Raw genomic sequence first — 23,244 nt, 5'->3', positions numbered from 1 at the left:
TTGTTGGCTACGGCCGCTGAACAGGCTACACTTTGTAAACAGCCAAGGCCCGCTTGCCTGGTCCCCCAGTAACGTTAGCAATTAGCAGGGTTAGCATGGCGGCGTTAGCGAGGACCAGTCGGGATCACTTTAATGGCTGTGTCTCAATTGCTTTTGCGAGTAACCAACTCGGGTACTCTAGCTATATAATTCAATGTGAGAACACAACTGTTGAAATTACATAAAATGCCCGTCCCTTGTAAAGTTAGCCATGATAAATTAGCCTGAAGCTAATGTTTAGCTACCTGTTCAGGAGGTAATTAGCCAACTCAGCGTCCTTTTGGGCTCTAAGCTGTCTCCATCTTTCAACTGTGTTTTTTTTTTTTGTTAGGTCGGGTAGAATTTATATCCGTTGATCCTGTTCGTTTGTTTGCTGCTTCCATGACTGTACTAACGTTACAGCTGTAGTGCGCTGGGTTTACGTTTTTACAGTTATATCTGGCAACCCGGCCTGGCTGTCAAACTGGGCAGTTGATAGCAACACACAGGCCAAAACACAAAAAGACATTCCGTCACGGAACAGAAATGTCAAAAGTCGAAAATACTGGCATTAGCATTGTTGTCAGGAAAGATAGTATTTCAACTTAGCATGTTTCCTTAATATCTGATGATACATTGGGGTCATTTTTGGATTTATTACAGTAAATATATTACATATTGGACCTTTAACAATTGAAGCTTAAAACCATAAATTTCAACACTACGCATGGCATATTCAACTTAAACTAACGGATATCGGCGTGAAACTTCCCCAGCTGATTACTGACTTTAGAGACGGGTTTATTGAATGATATACAACGAAGCAAAGAGAAGAACAGGATTGCAAGAACGAGACTGACAGCAAAGTTCTGTCTCCGATCTGACGCTGAGTTGCAGGAGAAAGCAGGTGTAATAATCAGAGGCTGATTGCTGACGACGTGCAGCTGGACTCCTGACTCTCTGACCACAGATAAGAACGTGTCAGGCCTACGGATCTACTGTACATATTCTATGTTATAAGGGTTAGATGGTTGAGGTTGGTTGACAGAAATACATTATTAATGAGGACAATATTCTCTAAACTGTAAACACAGCGGAGCTGTCCGCTGCTGCTGCACTCATTTACGCACGAGAACAGCAGTCAACAGTGTAATTTCTGTGATTATTTCAGAAGCTAAAAGTTGAGTTATGTTTTCTCTGTCAAGTTTATAACAACAGTTTTTAGTTTTGCTGTTTAAATATCCCACCATAGGCCTGTTAGCTGCAGTGGCATTGCTGCTTTAAGGTGATTGATGCCGATGCCTTCAGAGGCGATCCACACACACTCACATAATAATTCATATACTTTCACAGTCACACATGGCCAAAACAATGTAGTCAAATATGTAGTGACTTTCAACTAAACATATATTGAAATATATATATATATATATATTATATCAGCTGTATTGTAGGCCTAAACATTGCTGAGTGCTTTCATTTATAATAAAACATCATATTTTATAAACTACATGTGTTTTGCGTGCATAATGTGTAAAGTAACTAGTAACTAAAGCTGTCAGATGAATGTAGTGGAGTAAAAAGAACAATATTTCTTTATGAAATGTAGCAGAGTAGAAGTAGAAAGTGGCATGAAAAGAAAAGACTCAAGTAAAGTACCTCAACTGTACTTATACATACAGTACTTGAGTAAATGGACTAAGTTACATTCCACCACTGGTATTGACCTTCTTTGAGTCAACTTCTCTGAACTCCATTTCTGTGGAACTGATCTTTAACTTGATACGAAGCTGCTGACGGATTAGCAAATATACTGTAGTTATGTCACCATGACAACCAGGGCAGGCTGAGATGTTCCTATCACATTAATGCTGTCAGTGTCTTCTTATTATTAGACGTGTTAACATCAGCAGAGTCTGTCAGAGTTACAGCTGCAACTAACCATTATATTATTGTTGATCAATCTTTTCAAGGAATAATTGAGTCTATAAAACACCAGTAAACAGAGAAAAGTGTACAGCACATTTTGTCAGAGTCCAAAGTGAGGTCTTTAAATTGCCTGTTTTGCCCTTCCCAATAGTCCAAAACCCAAATATAATCAGTAGATGTGAATTTCTATGTCACTTCTCCTCAATAATGATGCTTATATTTTCATATGAAGTTGAAGTTGTCTAGATTAATTGTGGCTGGCGTCTCCCTTAGAGATAGGTCATCCGGGAGGAACTCGGAGTAGAGCTGCTGATCCTTTGCATCGAAAGGAGCCCGTTGAGGGGATTTGGGCGACTGGTAAGGATGCCCCCTGGGCGCCTCCCCAAGGAGGTGTTCCAGGCACGTCCAGCCGGGAGAAGGCCCCGGGGAAGACCCAGGACTAGGCGGAGAGATTAGGCCCGTTCGAGATGACCTGCGCCTCGCCTGTAAAGTGGACGAGAGCAGGCGGCAACAGCAGGGAGCGGTGACAAAAACCTGGGGTAAAGTCGGACAGTTTTCAGCCAATTCCAGCAACCTTCAGGGTGAACAGGACGTCAAAGAAAAACTCACATCTTGTTAGGTCCGATTCCGATTTAATGAAATGTTATCAGACCCATACATCAGCTTGTACACAGTCTCCAGTTGTTTTTATTAAGACAGAGTAGCTGTCAAAATGCTCTACATGCAATCTGTTGCTGATCTTAATGAACAGACTGTAGATGATCCGTAATCTGAACAGATTTAGTCTCAATGATTTCTAAACGTCATTACCCCAGTCAGAGCCCCCTGCCGCCCCTGTGACCTGACCCCGATATGCGGATGACGATGGATGGATTGATGGATGGATGGATTTATCAAATATCCAAGTAATAAGCTGGATAGATACGTCTAGATAAATTCTCCATCTCGGAAATGAAAATAAATGCAAAGATGGAGAAGATGAAGCCATCTATTTACAATAGTTCAACTGTTGTGTATGTCATCTTTCTATATTACAGTAGATGTTTCCCTTAAATTCGTATTATTTGAATTATGATCCTTAAATATTTAACTTCAAAGTTACAGGTTTATTATACACAATAATCATTTAAACAACAACCAGAGGCTTTAGAGAACAGAGAGACCTCATTTAGTACTGCCGGAATCTGTGCCGTGCAGTCAATCCAAGTCAAAAAGTACAATTCATTAGAAGTATGATAATACCTTAAAAGTACAGTACATGAGCAAATATACTAAGTTACATTCAACCACTGATCTTATCTCATCTTAAAATCGACTCCCAAAACGCTGTTTTATTCTGAAGGGCAGAGGAGTGAAGCGGAAGTTGTGTTTGTGTTTCCGGGGCCCGGAAGACGCTACGACCTCTGTCCAATTGTTTGCATTTTACCCGTGGATGGCGGAGTAAAAGGCGCCAGTGTTCGGTGTCCTTCCAGAGAGAAACATCACAAACTGCTGCATGAGGTTTTAAAACCAGAAGCGAAGCTACAAAGACCAGGTCTGTTTTCTTTCTCTGACCGGAAACGCGTTTACTGCTGTTGTTGCAGGGAGTCCGCGCGCTAAGCTAACGTTAGCTCCGCAGCTAGCTCCTGCTAACGTGTGTTATTGGATATGATGTGAGCTTCGTGTTTTTCTCAAACGCAGGTCGGGGAGAAGTCGAGGAGAGACACTTCAACATGAACTCTGAGAGGAAACGGTCAGCTGGCCAGCGGAGAGGTGGGAGACGTTTACAATGTGTTTATATTCTTCTTATACTTTTTCTTACTTAACGTTAATGTTACCCAGTTGGGTGAGCTTCATTGTTGTATGAGCTGGCTCGGCTTCTTAATGCCATATAACGTTTATTGGTAGTATTATGTAGTTTGAAAGTCAGTCATAACTAAAAAAGTACATTAATAAGTAACTTCTGCTGTCAATGCCTGAATTGGAGGACAGGAGGTGCTCCACTTTTCTCCACTTTTTGCCACAGCTGATAAATTAACCACAGTTCGTCCATGGCGACGCCCTGCTATGCATAGCAACGGTCTGCAGGGCTCCAGACTAACTTTTTGGCTCGGTTGCACCGGTGCGCCTAACTTTATTGATTTAGGTGCACCCACATTTTTCCTTGCGTCGCCTTTAACGCACCAATTTCAAGGTTACCTTTTTAATCACGCTCCATGTACATTCATATATATTATGCAAATGATTTAAAACAAGAATAAGGTGTAGGTAAATACTTTATTTTTTTTGTTTGAAGCACAATTATACTGTATATAAAAACAAAAATCTTTTAAAAAAAAAAATGTTTTAAAGTGCTTCACTGAGCTGCCAAACTCAAACATTTTAAGCGAAACAAGCTCTTTTATTAAAACAGATTGTGATCAATATAAAATGCAAAGACAGGGTTTCCTTCCCAGTTTGAAAATATACAACTGCAACACGTAATAAATAGCCTAGGCTATATTTAAAAAAAAAAAAAAAAAAAAAAAATCTCTGAGAAAGCTCCGTCACTTGTTTTCAACAACTCAACTCCGACCTGCGGCCCCTTTGCTGTATGTCGTTCCCCCCTCTCTCTCCCCAGTCTTCAGCTTTCCTGTCAAAAACTAAAGCCCCACCCCCCAAAAAAAAACCCAGACCAACAGGCATAGAGAGACAGAGGGAGAGAGGGGGGAGTGCGATGGACCGAAGCGTATGCAAGTCACAGAGTGCCGGCTGACTCATTATGAATTGGTCCAGCACGTCTTGTGTATGAAATGTCTGTATCGTCACTGTGCTGCATTTTTATGAACTACGATAATGTGGCCATGGGGGTCACATCTCTCGCCCAGGTCACAGGTTTACCGTAGTTCCATTCAATAACTTCTTCTGTTTTTCGCCGTGGCGGCCGCAATAACAGAGTTACCAGCGGAAACACATAAATACAAATACAGGCTTCCCTCTCATGCTTAACAATATACAGCTGTGTTAATAACAATTAAACAGATCCAACCATGGGTGTGAGTTCCGTCAAAGGAGAAATAACACTTTCGTGGAGAGGCAGCAGACGCGAGGAGGTTAGGTGCACTGGTGCGACCTAGGAAACACTTTAGTTGCACCCTTACAAATTTTGGTCGCACATGCAACCAAATTGGTCGCACTCTAGAGCCCAGGTCTGTTATTCCTACCAACGATCTGTTATCAAGAATTGGCAGACTGCAGAATGCCGTCGAATCGATGTCAGTGTACTGTATTACAGCCTCATACAGGCTCTGCCTCCCTCCTCTCTGTTTTTTTTTTTTTTTTGTCAACACTGAAATGGCTATCATACCTAATGTGATTAAACCTCCATGGAAAGGGGAGTACTGTATCTAAGCATCCAGTGTGAGGGAAAATGTCGGGATGATCGAGCCAGAGACAGAGCTCAAAACACACAAGAACTATTTTGTTTTGTCGAGGTCAATAGTTATATATTTAATCAGCAATGTACCAGTCTACTAGTGCTATCAACGTAGCACTAGTAAACTTTATCTTTGACAATAAGGCCTACTGTTTTCCGTCGCATCGTTTATAGATCTCAGCAGACCCGTCCACAATTGCCTGGTCTTTTTTCCACGGAGGAGAAAAAGAAAAGAGGCAAAGTGGCTGTGTATTGTTGTTTGGCAAACAGTAGCTGCTGCACAAACTCCTGAGGCCTGTACTCTGAATCAAGATCAACATGTCCTGGATTTTATTGGCCGTTACCCAAATCCACCAAACCTAACAACCGCGGTCCCGCATAACCTGTGTCACGACGGTGGTTAACAACTAGTTCAATCAAACCAGGGTTTCGCAATCTGGCGACGTATGCGTCCACATAAAAGAGGCAGCATTTGCACCATATAACCAATCAAAAACCTGGATAATTCTACCAGAGCCGCATATGTTACATAAGAAGAGCAAATGATAATCCCACAGAAATATGAAGAACACCGACACGTTTTTTGCCCCTCTACTGATACAAGCCGCTCTGTTTTAGGCTACGGAACGTAACAGAAAGAAGCTCTGCTAGCTGCTGGGCTAATGTGCAATGGTAAACACTGCAGCTGTAACGTTAATGTGTCTACCTCAGCTGAGAACGGAGAAATCTCTATACCATTCCGTGTGTAGAAAAGTACCGTAAGCTGCAGCTGACACAGAGATGCACATACTTTTCCATGGGTAGTGAAGCTACAGTAGTCAGTGTTTTATGTACGCTGCAAAGACGAACTAAATCACCTGATTAATGCAACGTAATCCCGACATCTCCCGGCCATTTTTCACCGCAGAAAGCTGCTACCAGCCAGGCTAATGCTAATATAGTTAGCCTAAAGAAACAAGGCGTCTGTCCCAACTAACGTTACGGTTCTGAGCCACGGCTCTGGAAACGTAGTCAACCAGTGTATTTATCTACCTAATGTCCCTCTCCAAAATCTCTTCAGAAGAGTAGTCACAGCCTTACTTGCTTTGGTGTTTGTAAAGCATTAAAGTTCAACAAAGTATGGTTCACATTAGAAGAGTTCCTTTTTCATTGTTATTTTCTATGTAGATGCACTCCCCTACAAAATCACCCCAGTACTCGAGAATGATTTATTATTTCCAAATAGAGCTATTTATGTATGTATGTTTATGTCAATCAGTTTTTTTCCAACAGCGTGCAGGCCTATTTGGAGCCTTGTATTTGGTTAAATCTTTTTACTGGTGAAAGTTACAGGAGTTCATATACCGTGTCATATGATATATAATAATCAATGAAATACAATTACCATTGTTTAGTTATTTGCTGTCTTCTATGCTATAGTCAAGAGATTATGCAACTCAAGTTGCTCGTCACTTCAGCTTTGCACAAGTGGATAGACAGTCTGTAAAATATATGGGGGTTTCTATTTTGTCTCCCATAATTATGAATTATTTCTACAGGTAACGTTAAATATAATACACGGTAGGTAAGGTATAGACATTTCTCTGTTCTCAGCTGAGGTGGAAACATTAACACTGCAGTAACATTGCACTTTACATTAGCCTAGCAGCTAGCAGAGTTTCCTTCTGCTTATTGCTTTAAACCGATAAAACAACGTGGTTAAATTTGAGCCTGCATGCATGTTTTTTGTAGTCTTAAATAGAGCAGCTGATATTGGTAGGTTGAGCAACAAGTAGGATTGGGCATCGAGAACCGATTCCTACTTGGAATCGTTTCAAAAATTCCGATTCCAGTAGAATCGTTTCATTATTGGAATCGTTTAGAGGATTTGGTTTCAAATCCGATCATCGCTTCCCAATTTAACATGCGCAAGTTTTGGTTTCCGTAGCGGCCAGGCGCTTGTTGTGTTGCAAGCCTTGGAGCACAGTAAGCAGCGCTCTAGTGTGGCTTTAATTTACATTGAAAAAGCCCTGTAAAACTGCAAACCACCATTGAATCAAAATAAAACTTTCCTCTTACTTGTGAAAATAGGCATGTGACCCGTTTCAACTCCAGCCCTAAAAGAATCAGAATCGAGAATCGATAAGAACCGGAATCGAAAGGAAGAATCGGAATTGGAATCGTTAAAATCCAAACGATGCCCAACCCTAGCAACAAGTTAGCAGACTGCCGAGTCAAAGACTATTTTAAAAGTAATTTCGAAATTATTGTAAAATATTTGACAGCGTTTGAACGCAGCACTGCGGAAGCTTACTTTGCAGTTAACTAATGTTAACTAGTAATTGGTCTCGCTTTGCCAGACCCTCCTCCAAAGTGCCCTGAAGCAGGGTCTAGCTCCACATAGCATTTGGGGATGGGAGGAAAACGTGCTGTGGTTTTATGGCACTTCTTTAAACAAATTAGAATCGTCATCGGCGGCGCTAGGCTCCACACAGAGCCGCTGCAAAATAGCCGTGCGAGAAAAGTCAGATTGGACAGATAGTCTAGCTAGCTGTCTCAATTTACCATGCAGAGATCTTAGGAGCAGTCAACAATAGTCCTCATTAATCCAACAAATTTAAAATTCCAACTCAATGAAAGTGGAAGGAAACGGCTCATGCATCAGGCAGAATTTCCTGCGGCACCGGAGCAATCCCGGAAGTGGAACTTCAAGGATATAGACTATGGAGGTTTTTTGGTCTCTTTTATTAAATTGGCAATGCAGCATGTCAGACGTCTCATCAAGGCGGGGCTTCAGTTAGGAAAGGAAGAAAGTTCCTTGTTTACTGACTGACAGTCCCGGGTTTCCACTTCACTCAAATCGTTGTCAAGGCCACTTCTGTTCTCATTGTCCGGTAAGTTTTAACGTTATACCTTAGATAACGTCCATAATGTCTGTTCAGCCTAGACTTTAGACATTACCAGTAGTTTATTACAGTAAGACCTTGTTGGTATTTTGTGTTTATTTACATGATGAGGCATTACAATTAGCGGTAACCTGGGTTAGTAGCTTGCTAACAATCTAGGCTAACACAAGCAAAGTAACTTTGCTAAAGTTAGCCATGTTTACTGCTGGTTGCTCACTAATTTAATATTTATTTAGTATTCAATTTACAACGCTAGTGACAACAGCGAAGGCAGAAAAATGTCTGAGGTAAACACACAAGCATTTCAACCCCTTATCAACCTAACACCAGTCAGGGAAGCATCAATGGGAAGCCTTTAGCCAACTGTAGCGTTATATACTCTCGTTCTATAGCCTGTCAAAGACCAAGTGATACACTTTTGCAATGTTCATATGTATTTATTGCTCACTATATGTTAGAGTTGGGCAGTATATCGATATCGTGATATGTGACTAGATATCGTCTTAGTTTTTGGATATCGTAATATGGCATAAGTGATTTTAAAGGCTGTATTACAGTAAAGTGATGTCATTTTCTGAACTTACCAGACTGTTGGAAGTGTTCTATTATTTGCCTTTACCCATTTAGTCATTACATCCATATTACTGATGATTATTTATCAAAAATCTCATTGTGTAAATATTTTGTGAAAGCACCAATAGTCAACACAATATCGTTGCGTTATTGATATCGAGGTATTTGGTCAAAAATATCGTGATATTTGATTTTCTCCATATCGCCCAGCGGCAGTTAAAAAAAATGTCTAAAATGTAAACGGCACATTATTTTTGCTATAGAGTAAAGACCTAACACAAAACGTTTTTTGTGCAAATACATTTTCTTGATGTGATGAAATCCAGGCTGAAGCAGTGGATGTTGAACATAAGGAGGAAGAAATGTTAAGAATCACAGTCTGATTAATCCTGACGTCATAATGGAGCTTAATAAGAGAACTGTGTCATAGAGAGGACGACATCAATGATGCACAGCCGTGACTCCAGTGTCATTGTAGTTAACGTGTCTGCATTAACAGCAGCACAGTACAGTGTTCTATCTTAACTAATAAAGTCAAGTGAAGCCATGATAGACGTTGTCAGACGGTAGCTACAAACAGGCTCCCCCACCTGCCAAATCCAACTTTACCCCTGGAAGGCATGCAGCTGACCGTTTTGAACAATATAATTCCAGTATTTCAAAAAAAACAGCAGAATACTGCAGTCATCATAGCATATTGTAGCAAGCTAGTCTCTACTTTTTTCACCACCCTACTATTAGGATACACAATTGCAATGCATTTCCATCCACCGCAAGAGTGTGGGGCATAGAGAGCCCTGGCAACCACGAGGACCGCATTTGGTGTGGCTATCTGGGTGGTTCTAAGGTGAACAGTCCCTACCAGTGAAAGGAGTGCAAGATGTTCTCCTCGTCCACTGCAGTGGAATGTTTTGAGGAGGTCTTGGTGCAGGTCCGAGCTTGATACTGGAGACCTTGTGTGGAGGGCAGCGATGACATGCACCTGCATGTCATCGCTGCCCTCCGCACTGCATTATGCATTATGTGGTCCTGCTCCGCGCCCTGCTATGCCCTGCTACTACCTGCTATGCCTTGCTGTGCCGTGCTACGCCATGAACTACTACAACTACTATTTCCAGTCATAGTTCCATTATCGCCACTGTTCATCACACCCCCAACCTGTACTGCCAGACACCGCCCACCAAGAGCCTGGGTTTGTCCCTAAAAAGAAGTTTTCTTTGCTACCCGAGGTTTCGCCCTAAAAGGAAGTTTTTCCTCGCCACTGTTGCACTAAGTGCTTGCTTTTGGGGGAATTACTGGAATTGTTGGGGCTTTGTAAATTATAGTGTTGTCTAGACCTACTCTATCTGTAAGGTGTCTTGCGATAACTCTTGCTATGATTTGATACTATAAATAAAATGTAATTAAGGGTGTTTTCACACCTGAAAGTCCGAACCAAGGTCTGGACCAAGGTTCATGTTTTTGTTACATTGTATACATTTGATCCGGTAAGTTTTGGTTTCACACACTGCAGTTATGCAAGCGCACTAAAGATCTAAACGTGACAAAACTACGTCCTGCCGTCATCACATACGTGAGCTGCGTCTCCAGATACTTATAATTGATTGGTTTGTAGACAGGCTTCCCCGTCCTCTCGCCTCCTCTCTCTGTGTCGGAGTTTTTTCAGCTGACTGCTGCTCTCCTCTACTGCCGCGGCTCTTTTTGTTTTGTTGTGATGTTGAGAAGCGAGACACAGAAACTTTCTTTCTGGAGAATTTATTCAGAGACAAACGGAAACCTACACTGTACATTTACTTCCACTTAACAAATAAACTGCTGATGTATTCTCTGCTCTGATAGCCGACAGCTGTCTGCTCTGAGCGCTGACACCGTTACTCTCTCATGTAGCCTCCACACTAAGCACCAAGCTATTCCTTAAAGGAGCTTCCCCGGTCTTGTAACGCAAGGAGAGCCTGCCAGAGCTCCTTGTATTTGGTCCGAAAGTCCGAACCATCCAAAAAATGCTTTCACACTATAAACGAACCAGACCATGGTTCAGTTTGGTCCGGACCGAGCCCACCTCTTTTTATCGGACCAAAATTTGGTCTTTTGATCCGGACCGTGGTCTGGGGGAGGTTTCACACCTCTAATTTTGGTTCGGATCAAACAAAAAAGTCAGAAAGTCCGAACCAAATGAGGTATGTGTGAAAACGCCCTTAATTACCTACCTCACGCAGTAATGCAGGGAACAGCTGCTGCCAGTTGAGGTGAGACAGACAAGGCCAGCCAGTTTGTGACTGGTGTGATTGCTACATTTCATCACTGTTTAAGTAGCAGCTTTCTACATCCCCATCACACAAGGTTTGGCACTCTTGGGCTATTTCAACATAGTATTGCTAAGTGCCTTAAAGGGATAGTTTGCCTTTATGAAGTGGGTTTGTATGCTGTAGGTATCGATAGCCAGTCTATGACCTTCAGTTGACTGTAAGCAATACTCCAGTTTTGAGAAGCAGACACGAAATTGCCGTGGACAGGGTCAGCAGCAAAACAGCAGCAAACCTGTTAGCCATCTAATAAAAGGCTCACCTAAACATATCAATATCACTTAAAGTGTGCACTACATCTATAATTTTTTCACCACTTTACCTTTCTCTCAGACAGCCCTTTCCATTATCTCAACAATTTCCAACTTTAAAGGGCAACTGGTCTGCGCACTGTATTACACCCCAGATCAGCTGTTTGCCCCAGACTCTCCAGAGTTTATGAATTAAACAAATACAAGAAAATAACAAATGAGTAATTATGACAGCGATGACGAAATGCTGATCACTGTGGCGATACTTTACTAAGTTTACCTTTTATGAACATGGGAATACAAAAGAACTTTTGCAGTGGGAGATTGAACATCTGAAAGAGAGAGAGGGCTGTCTGATGGCAAGGTAAAGTGGTAAAAATATTATAAATAAAGTGTACACTTAAATGAAACATTTTTAAGGGGGTCTTTTAAATTAGCTAGAATACATTCAGCTGTGTCCACGTCCACAGCAGTAGGCTAATTGCTTAGCTTTCTTGTACGTACTACTGCCTGTTTAAACTGGGGGCCAGCTAATCGTCATCTTTCAATAAGTACCTCAAACAACCTCACTTTGAAAAAGCCAAATTGGCCCTTCAAAGCCCAACTCCAACAACTGTTAAGTCTAACAGCTGAGAAAATAAATCATCGCGGAAAAAAGCAACAGTACGATGAACTGAAAGTGCAATCCTTTAATTAACGATGGCAAGGATGTAAACAAATAGACCATAATGTCAATAACATTCTCCGCAACAAGAAACATTCTCAACATTAACTTCAGAAAACTGGAGACCATTTAGGCTACATAGTTGAAATTAAATAAACATACTCTAAAGCCCAAATCTGGAAATATGAAATTAGGTCACCCAGAATGTCACTCCGTGACGCTGCTGACACAGACACCGAGACTCATTTCATCACCATGGACAGCGCTATGAAATCACGGCGCATTACAAATCATTCACACATTTGGCATTACATGGTACCTGCTCGACTCGCCTCGACTCTACTCGAGGTGTTGTGAAAGCGACAGAGGGGGGGTCCTGAACAAACCCGCTATTTTTAAACGGTTTAGCCAGCTGTGTTTTTTTTTTTTTGTTGCTGCCTCCAGCTTCTTTAGAAACTAAATGTGTCTTCTGGCAACAACACACACCTTCCACGTTCTGTGTGTGTGTGTCGCGTTAGCTCACGGCAGTTTACTGCGGCGCCGCTTGTTTTACAGTTCTGCGGAGGCTCCAGGCAGAGCTTTCGCCGTAGCCTACGTACACACACACATGCTGGCTCGACGCACACACCAGCACACAAGTGTAAACATCAGGCCACTTGCATAGGCTACGGCGAAAGCTCTGCGTGGAGCCTCCACAGAACTGTAAAACAAGCTCAAGTGGCCTGATGTTTACACTTGTGCGCTGGTGTGTGCGTCGAGCCGGCATATAAGACGACCAGCCACGCTGAGGCGGGACTAAAATCTGGAAAACGGACGCAGTGAGGCGAGTAGAGTCGATGCGAGTCGAGCAGGTACCATGTAATGGAAAAATGCCAATAGGCAAATTCATGAGCATCATCAATCTACAATACAATTTCAAAATCACAATACGCCAAAAGTTACACAAAGCTGGTAATACAAAGACTGTTTTAAAGTTTCAAAGTGCAAATGCCTCTCCATGCGCAATTAAGCATGGCACAATAAATTAAAGTCAATTTTAATTTATAGGTTCTACTATACCTCCTTAATTCTCCACAGGGAAAGGGACAGACAAGTGAGCATGGGGGGAATAAAAACCCTCTAAAAACAAAAATGCAACCACACACTTCTGATACGTTTGATATATTGATTGATTACATATTGAATTAAGGCAATTTGCGCTGGGACAACCTCCGCAATAAATAGAAATTCCTGAATGTTCACTTGGCCAGTAATCTTAATCCCTTGAAATAATCAAGGTGGTTTATAACATAGGCCTACCTTACATGAAAACGAAATCCATTCGTCGGTCTTTCTTTGTGAAGTGGGCGATGGCGGCGTCATAAAGTTTGTCCTTTTGATTTGAGCTCCAAAAGAAGTCCTTTGTCTATGGACATCAGTGCCAAAGCTCCCAGGCGATCCTGTCCAGTACTGTTCCTGGCGTGCGTTCCTTGATGTGCTACAGAGCCAAGAATGACGGCTCCACGGAGGAGGTAGACACGGGGATGGTAAGCACCAGGCAGGTGAGGTGATACAGTTGCGGCATGCTCTCAGTCAGCTCTTTAAGAGTCAGAAAGTGCAGCACGTCTGATGGGCTCCTTGCCTCAAAGTTTGCCATGTTGTCCGTCATGACCGTCAGTTCAGTTTTGAGCCTGGGGTGGTCAAAATGCAGCCCGTACTTTTCCGCGAGGCTCTGAAACTCAGAGTTGGGGAAGTTTTCTCTGTATGAGGCAAACTTCTTGGGGTCCAGAAGGGCAAGGAACATGAGTTTTTCATGATCCTTGAACCTGTTCCTCAGCTGAGTGAGAATGTTGTCCAGGATTTCACTGTGCAGCTGCTGGTACGCTGCGCGCACATCTCCAACTCTCGGTGCCCTGCACCCACTGGGAACCCCGACTTCACGCACAGTGTCCTCATAGATGGAGTCAAATTTGGCCTTTTCTCTCTCTGTGGTGCTGCAAAAGTCCTCGATGCTGGACAAACAGAACTGCATGTCATATTCCTTATTCTGCAAGATCCCAAAGAGCACGTCGGAGTATGCGAACACGGAGTTGAATGTGGCGAGGAGAAAGCAGAACTCGAAGCCCGTCAGCAGTGCAGTGTATCCATCAGCGCTGTGTACAGCATCATCATCAAAATCATTGTGGTTGTCAACAATGAATTCAACGAGCTCCAACAGTTCTTCTCTCCACTCATACACAGTGCAAACCAAACGTGATGAAAAGTTCCACCGTGTTGGTTGCCTCTGGGCAGTCTTCGGTGGCATATTTCATCCAGGAGTTTCATGCGTTTGGCCAACTTTGTGAAAAAGGTTGCGAGGCCACTTAGGTGGGAGAAAAGAATTTTGCACTCTTTGATTTTAGCAGCACTTTGAGACATGACGAGGTTCAGAGAGTGCGCATAACAGTGAACGAAGAGAGCTTGTGGTATTTTTTGCTTTATTTTAGCTTGGACCCCATTCAGTCCAGAGGCCATGACTGGAGCTCCATCGTAACACTGGGCATTTACCTTATTGGTGCAGGCACAGTCCTCCAGAAACTCCAGAACTTGACCAGCTATGGCTGCTATGACGCAGGACATGTGACATCTGAGCGGTGTTACTTACGTCAGTTGTCTCGTCTATCATAACGGAGACAAAAGGCGTGTTCCTCACCTCCTCCCTCATTGCTTCGGTCATTACATCTGCCACCGATTGAATCAGGTCATTCTGAATTTTGCTGGAGGTGCCGATGAAAACAGTGGCCGAATCCAGATGACAGCGGAGGGCTACTCCAAGTAGCAATTCCAAGTAGTTCCCCTTGTTTTCCGAATCTTTACTCTCATGTCCTCGAAATGCCGGCTCTTGCTTTCCAAGAAACGTGACGACATCGATGAGACGTTTCAGGATCTCTCTGTTCTGTCTGACCTTGTTGTTGTGGGCTGTAGTATGATTACGGTGCTGCTCATCTAGCTGAGGATCAACTCTTGTGTCCCCCAAAGGTTTTCAAACTGACCGTCGCTTGCAGGTGTGCCGTAGAATCTTGATGTCGGTGGGCTGACTTTGTCAGATTTGTAAGGCTGACAAATCCGCCGCTGACCCAGGTGGATGACTTGTCAGCTGTAAAAAGCAAACAACTCCAGCAGTACAGCCTGTTTGTTTTCTTACAGCCCGTCATCCATGGATATCGCTGATAATTGTCTGTCTTGAAATGCCTTTCCACTTTTTTTAACCTTTTTCTTTTAATTCCAGTTCTGGAGTTGGTCTTCCGTTTTTTTTATTAATTCAAGTTTTTCTGTGAAAGGCCACAACGTCACTCTCGTCTTCCGCCATTTAACTCTGTTTCTCAACCGCTCTCACCACTCTGCAGAGATTCGGACTTCATGAAGGCCTACGATCTTTTGTTTTTTTCCCGCCCACTTGAAATCAAAGCGTGATTGGTCGATTTGCCCGTCACTCTCCACACCAAAACACATAGCGTGGCCTTCCCCGGGATTCGTGAAGTCCTAACCAATGAATGAGCCAGCTAACCGGGCCTTAATAGAGACAGACGATTCTGATTGGATAACATGTTTTCAGGACATGAACTTGACAGTAAGCTTAACTTTAGAACATAGATGAGAGAAAATGTATTACATGTATTGTATTAAATTAAATGAGATTTAAAAAAAAATATTTTTTTTTATTGAATACTTTATTATTATTATTATTATTATTATTATTATTATTATTATTAAATTATTTTTTTTTAGGCCTTCTCTGAAGGCGTAGAAGGCCCTGAAGGTTCCCCACTGAATCCAAGACGTACAAAAAACGTCATTGGAGCCATACCCTAAACCCAACAGGAAGTCCGCCATTTTGAATTGAAAGTTCGAAATTTGTGCGATTTTGGCCATTTCCACATGTCGTACTTAAACGAACTCCTCCTAGAGATTTCATCCGATCAACTTCAAATTTGGTCTGTGCCATCTTGAGACCTTAAAGATGAAAAGTTATTAAAAGAAACTTTTTGTCGTAGGGCATGGCCGTGGCGGGGCGGCCATTTTGTGTGTTGTCCAATTTGCTCGAAACTTTTCAGGATTCATAAGACTAACTCTGAGGACATTTACCAGACAAAATTGACTCAGAGTCATAGCGCCCCCTAGTGCCAACAGGAAGTAGGCCTAAAAGTCAAGGTGCTATACTTTAACTAACTCCTCCTAGAGATTTCATCCAATGGACTTTAAATTTGGTCTGTACCATCTCAACACCTTACAGGTGAAAAGTTATTAAAAGAAAAACTTTTCGTCAAACGGAGGCCATTTTGAGTGTTTAGCGATGAACGAGAAAGTGGCTGTAACTACAGTGTACATTGTCATATCTGCTTGAAATTTCCCACAATCAACAAGAGTCCAGGCCTGAGGACATATACAAGGAAATATTGACTTTTGCCGGCTACAGGAAATCAGCCTTATATGACAAACATCATCCGATTTACACAAAAGTTATAATGTGTGGTCTACATGTGATACTGAGCCGCCCCCTATACTTTAACCACCGCCACTTACTAAGGCCACGCCCCTTTTAAACATTTTAACCGTTTAAGATAGTCTTGTGTGAGGTGTCATTGAACTCAGCAAAGAGTTCCTTATTCATTGGTGACTGTTTGGCCTGCCCCCTATGCTTAAGCCACGCCCCCTTTCATAACTGGTGACCCGTTTAAGGTAGACTCTTATGTGACTCATCACTTCCTTTTTTATTGGTAAAGGTTTGCCCCGACCCCTAATGCTTTGGCCACGCCCCCTTTCACAGCTAATGAACTGTATGACGTAGAGTCTTGTGTGAGGTATCATTGAACTCAGCAGGGAGTTCCATTTTCATTGGTGACGATTTGCAGTGTCTGAGTGCCGAGCAAATGCACGGTTGCAAGGAGCAGCGTCCACAAGTAACCCCGACGCGCGCAGAGGCGCGAGGGCCCATCCAACGCTGCTTGCAGCTTTAAAGTGCCCATATTATGAAAAAAATCACTTTTTCTGGGATTTGGGGTGTTATGTTGTGTCTGTGGTGCTTCCACACACATACAAACTTTGAAAAAAATCCATCCATGCTGTTCAGAGTGAGATACGGTTTCTGAATGTGTCCTGCCTTCAGTCTCTGGGTGAGCTGTTCAAAATCGGCACGGCTTGTGACGTCACAAGCCAAAACGAGCAGGCTAACCGCAACCATTAACTGTAGCTAAAACAGAGACCAGCTGAAAAGAGGATCTGCAGCAGTGAGAGAGAGCACTGCAGTACAACAAAAATATGGTGTTTTTTGAAAATTAAACCATGTAAACCTATTCTGGTACAACCTTAAAATACAATTATGAACCTGAAAATGAGCATAATATGGCTGCTTTAATTAAATAGTTTTTCTATGTCAATTTATTTCAATTATGGTACTATACAGAACTAAGTTTGAAATGAATGTACATTTAAATTACTTTACCTGATTCCTTTAAATTAACGGCATTGTTTATCAGAGTGTAGATTATTCATGAAAAAACAATATTTTATTAGTTGTCTTGTACTTTTCACATACGTAACATACACAAATGTGAATATTATAAATTGTTCTTAACATTAAAAACCAAGGATCAGAGATTGTCATATGTACATATCAAATGTACTGACGAAAATTCACCAAATTAACAAGTACAATGTTATATTTACCAAGGTATGTGGCAAAATCAGGTAAGAGTTGTCACCTTATAGACAATTTATACTCATTTCTGTTCAATCTTTCAATTTATTTTAAATTATTTAACCTGATTCTCAATGGCTCATACTTCACTACTACTAATCACTTTCTTTTAACTAAATATAATTTATATTCAATCTAGTTAACTATTAAAACTAAGCTTGAATATAGGCTACTCAGGATATAATCTTAAGTGTAAATATGTACATTGTAACAATAGTACATATCTATTACAAGAGAGATGCACAAAAATGAACAGCTAGTTGGCCAGTAAGAGTTTTATCCCAATCTAGACCCTGTTAATCCAAAACTTGAAAGTACTTTTTTTAAGAATGGAGAAAGATGCCGGTATGGTCTCTCTCTCTCTCTCTACGTGCAGATGGAGTCAACATATCGGGTTTTGTACTGTATGTTGTCATAAAGTTGTCACTGTCAGGATACCTTTCCTGTTAAAGCAAGACACTTTAATGGTAACTTGAATGATGGCAATGTGTCAACAGCTTGTCAGACCAGGTAGATGGAGGACCATTATGTGTGTGTAGACTTACATATATACTGTACATACCCACACCATGAAATTGGCACATTTCATGTGTTTGACACAGTTCATTTATTTAGCCTCATTATTATGTTTTGATTTATTAAAACTGTGAATAATTTCCTAGTAGTGATTCTAACACTTCTTCCTCCTTTTGTTCAACATCCACTGCTTCAGCCTGGGTTTCCTCACATCAAAAAAAGCTTTTGCACAAAAAACGTTTTGTGTTAGGGACCGTTCGGTATTTATGGAATGGATCACCGGAGGAAAATAGGGGAGGGTCATGTGTTTTTATTCTTTGTTGAGGGGAGGGTCATCCACATTTTCTTTAGTCTAGGGGGGAGGGTCACCCAACTTTTGTATTCATGACAACAGCTACATTTCAAAGTGGCTTGTTTGGTGCATATTTATCCATGTAGCTCTCTGTCTTGGCCCCTATCGCCAGCAGATGGGTCCCTCCTTGTTTAGTCAGCCAAACAATTTGAGCTGTAGCTTTAGAGACCGTGGGATATCCCAAACTGAATAAATCCCGCTCGCACATATAAACACAAAACTGCTCTGCTAGCTCCATCATGTTAAAACTAAGACATGTGCTGAAAAAATAATTTTATTCATTAGCATGATTGCCGTACTGTTTAGTTCAAAAACATCCGAAATACCGTACGAAAACATAGCGAACCAGACGCTAGCTTTTATTTTGAAAAGTAGAAGCTCGCGCCGCGGACAGCAGCACCAAGCTGGGAAGGCATGAGACGTTACAGTTGGCTAAAGGCTTCCCATTGACGACTTCCTGACTGGTGTTAGGTTGATAAGCAGTTGAAAGACATTTTTCTGCCTTCGCTGTTGTCACTAGCGTTATTAAATTAAATAAATATTAAATTAGTGAGCCACCAGCAGTAAAAATGGCTAACTTTAGCAAAGTTACTTTGCTTGTGTTAGCCTAGATTGTTAACAAGCTACTAACCCAGGGTAACGCTAATTGTAATTCCTTATGGAAATGAACACAAAATATCAACATGGTCTTACTGCAATAAACTACTGGTAATGTCTAAAGTCTAGGCTGAACAGACAGCATCGACGTTATCGAAGGTATAACGTTAAACTTACCGAACAAGGAGAACAGAAGTGGCCTTGACTGGCATTGACGACTGGATTTGAGTGAAGTGAAAAACCCGTATTGTCAGTCAGTACACAAGGAAGTGACGTCCTAACTGAAGCCCCCCCTTGAATTGCCAATTGAATAAAATGTTGAAAAGGTTGATCATATAATCATTTTCAAAATATTAAAAACCGTTAGTTATTTCTCTTTCAAAGGGCAGCATTACAACACATTAAAATCTACAGTGTTCTAGTGATTTCACACACTAGCAGTGCAATAATGAATGCATAATAATCATGAAACTGATTATTTTATTATAACAAAGTCTATAATTGTTGCATCCCTAGAAACAACAGAACTGGACAATCCCCATGCTTCTTTTGAGCTACCAGCGTGACAGCATTTTTCCTTCCCCTGTGAATTATGTAAACAAACTAGAGATGGTCCGATACCATTTTTTTCTTCCCGATACCGATTCCGATACCTGAACTTGCGTATCGGCCGATACCAAGTACTGATCCGATACCAGTGTGTCATATATTTTATTATGTTTTAACAACTGTATACTACTATCCCTGTATGGATGTGATATGATTTCTATATCTTTGTTGTCGGTCTGGCTCAAGTTAAACTCTTTGTGAAACATGAACAAACGCAAACAATGAACGCCCCAGAACTTTCTTTTATTATCCAGTTTGACAGTCAGTTATAACAGAAAAAGAACATAAATAAACTACTTTAACGTAGGTTTTCTTTAAGGCTTTATTACATGGTATCGGATCGGTGCATAAACTCCAGTACTTCCCGATACCAGCGTTTTAGGCAGTATCGGAGGCAATACCGATACTGGTATCGGTATCGGAACATCTCTAAAACAAACAATTGTCAAATCTGTTGGCTTCGACTGGACTTCATGGTGCATTCAGCTGACCCTCTGTAAACTCATATTGCATTCATGTCCCCCTTGTTATTGTGAGTGTCAGTGCTAGAAAAAAATCTGAATTGAAAATCCTGATATTTATATTATATTTACATTAATAGCTGTTTGTGTTTCAGCTTTACCTTCAGATGTCCAGAAAGTGATTGTTGGTGAAGAACATCAGCAGGAGTGGAGCTCCAGTCTGGACCAGGAGGACACAAAGCCCCCCAACATTAAAGAGGAACAGGAGGAACTCCGGATCAGTCAAGATGAAGAGCAGCTTCAAGGGCTGGAGGAGGCTGATATCACCAAGTTCCCATTCACTCCTGTCCCTGTGAAGAGTGAAGATGATGAAGAAAAACCTGAGTTCTCACAGCTTCATCAAAGACAAACTGAAGAGATAAAAACAGAAGCTGGTGGAGAGGACTGTGGAGGACCAGAACCAGCCATGAAAGCAGATCCAGATACACATTTACAACCAGATACGGATGACCAGACTGGAGACTCTTCTGAACCTGAGACTGATGACAGTGCTGATTGGAAAGAGACCAAAGAACCTCAGTCAGGTTTAAACTCTCTGAATGATGATAGATTCCCTGTTAGTGATTCAAGATGTACTACTGGTGAGAAAACATTTAGCTGCTCTGATTGTGGGAAAAGATTTGGCACCAGTATAAATCTAAAGAGACACATGGTAACTCATAAAGGCGAGAAACCATTTAGCTGCTCTGAGTGTGGAAAAAGATTCAGCACCAATGTATATTTGCTGAAGCACATGAAATTTCATACAAAGAAACCATTTAGCTGCTCAGTCTGTAAGAAAGCTTTTACAGAGAATGGAAATTTACAGACACACATGATAATCCACACAGGAGAGAAACCATTTATCTGCTCGGTCTGTAAGAAAGCTTTTAAAGGGAATGGAGAATTACAGGCACACGTGAGAATCCACACAGGAGAGAAACCATTTATCTGCGCTGTCTGTAAGAAAGCTTTTAGAGTGAATGCAAGTTTAAAGAAACACATGAGAATTCACACCGGAGAGAAACCATTTAGCTGCTCAGTCTGTAAGAAAGCTTTTACAGATTATGGAAATTTACAGACACACATGAGAATCCACACAGGAGAGAAACCATTTAGTTGCTCAGTCTGTAGGAAAGTTTTTAAAGGGAGTGGAGAATTACGGGCACACATGAGAATCCATACAGGAGAGAAACCGTGTATCTGCTCGGTCTGTAAGAAAGCTTTTAGAATGAATGCAAGTTTAAAGCAACACATGAGAATCCACACAGGAGAGAAACCATTTAGCTGCTCATTCTGTAAGAAAGCTTTTACAACGAGTAGAAGTTTAAAGAAACACATGATAATCCACAAAGGAGAGGAATTGTTTAGCTGCTCAATCTGTAAGAAATATTTTGTACGGAGTGGACACTTAGAGATGCACATGAGAACCCAACACGTGAGTGTTACAAGCTCCCCCCTTGTTTTGCTCGTCCCCGTCCCTGTCTGTCTGTCTGCTCAGGTGATCCTGATTTGATCGTTAGTGGTTGCCCCCCCCCCCCCCCCCGTACTTAAGGAAGGCTGGAGGACTCTTTCAGACTGAAGCAGCTGTTCACCAGTGTGTTTATTTTTTGGGGGATGGCACAAAACCAAGATGATATTTTGAAGTAAATTCATGATATTTTGATATTGTACTATAAATACAGATGTATAAATACTATTAATTGAACGAGTCTATGAAATTAAATTTCTGGGTGTTGTACTTGACCACAAACTGTGCTGGAAGCCCCACGTTAAATATCTGCGCATGAAGTTGATCAGGAGTATTGGTATATTGAACAAAACTAGATACATACTGAACCAGAATACACTACATACTCTGTACTACATGCTTATTTTACCATATATGTTAAACCATATTTGTATATTTTGTATGCTGTATATCTATGCATATCTATTTGTTTTGTAATAACATGCTATTGTGATGAAGACGACCTAAAGAGCTGCATGCTTCCGCCTGCTCCTTACTGAACTTATCTTTTTTCTTTTTTTGCTTTGGTAAATTCTGCACGTGTTTTAATTTTGTGTTTTCTTTTACAACATTGTTGTTCGAGATGACTAACAAATCAATTAAAAACAAAGATAAGGGATTAGGCCAGGATTTCCCAGTTATCCTGGGGCCCGTTTCAGGAAGGAGGTTTAACAAACTCTGAGTCTAACCCTGAACTCTGAGTTGATTTACCCTGAGATGGGAAACTGAGTTTTTGGTTTCAGAGCAGCTGATATGAGTTGGTTCAATCAACTCGGAGTAGGTTGACTCAGAGCTAAGCGCGTGCACCACCACAATAAAAAGGCAGCATGAATAGAGCCATGATACTACGATTCACCATGGTAACAACCACAAACAAACTAATACTCATGCGCACATACAGCGAGTTTGAGCATATATTTCGTTAAAAAAAAGCAACATAGTGGCTGCTGTGAAAGAGAGAGAATTGGAGTGGGAGGAAATTGCTGCTCGAGTCAATACACTGACAGTGTATTCATTTCATATTTAATCACAGGTAACCTATAATATTACTGGTGAAAACTGGAATGGTATTACACCTATAATTTCATTTAGGTGCAATCCTGCGGGCGAACAAGTAAGCTAGCCTACTACTAATCCCATTCCGAGCCTGCAGAACCATGATCATGAACAGAAATATCATTTATAATCACTTAATTCTTTTTAATGACTCACCGGTTTTCGTCCAGGGAACGTTACAAAAACGTTTAAAAAAAAAAGTTATAAAATAATATAACATAGGATGGCCTTATTCTTTATAGTCATTTACAGTTTGCTTGTCCAATTGGCTGCTATGACTGCATGGTCTACTCCCTGGGCCCCGTTTCAGAAAGCAGGTTTAGTGAAAACTCTGAGTTTAAGAGATGAGGGACACTCTGGGTTTTCTGTTT

At 41.3% G+C, this 23,244-nt stretch overlaps 1 protein-coding gene across 1 annotated transcript; it reads left to right on the top strand.

The window, feature by feature from the left end:
* Positions 1-3,269: 3,269 nt before the first annotated feature.
* LOC116058580 (zinc finger protein OZF-like) lies at positions 3,270-22,053 on the top strand. Its single transcript, XM_031311466.2, has 3 exons — positions 3,270-3,481; positions 3,628-3,699; positions 20,424-22,053. The coding sequence occupies exons 2-3, from the start codon at positions 3,660-3,662 to the stop codon at positions 21,821-21,823; spliced, it is 1,440 nt and encodes a 479-aa protein (XP_031167326.1). The 5' UTR covers positions 3,270-3,481; positions 3,628-3,659; the 3' UTR covers positions 21,824-22,053.
* Positions 22,054-23,244: the final 1,191 nt, after the last annotated feature.

Source organism: Sander lucioperca, chromosome 24 (assembly GCF_008315115.2).
Source record: "Sander lucioperca isolate FBNREF2018 chromosome 24, SLUC_FBN_1.2, whole genome shotgun sequence".
Taxonomy (NCBI): Eukaryota; Metazoa; Chordata; class Actinopteri; order Perciformes; family Percidae; genus Sander; species Sander lucioperca.
The sequence above is the reverse complement of the archived record's forward strand: the minus strand, read 5'-3'. Positions and strand labels throughout refer to the sequence as shown.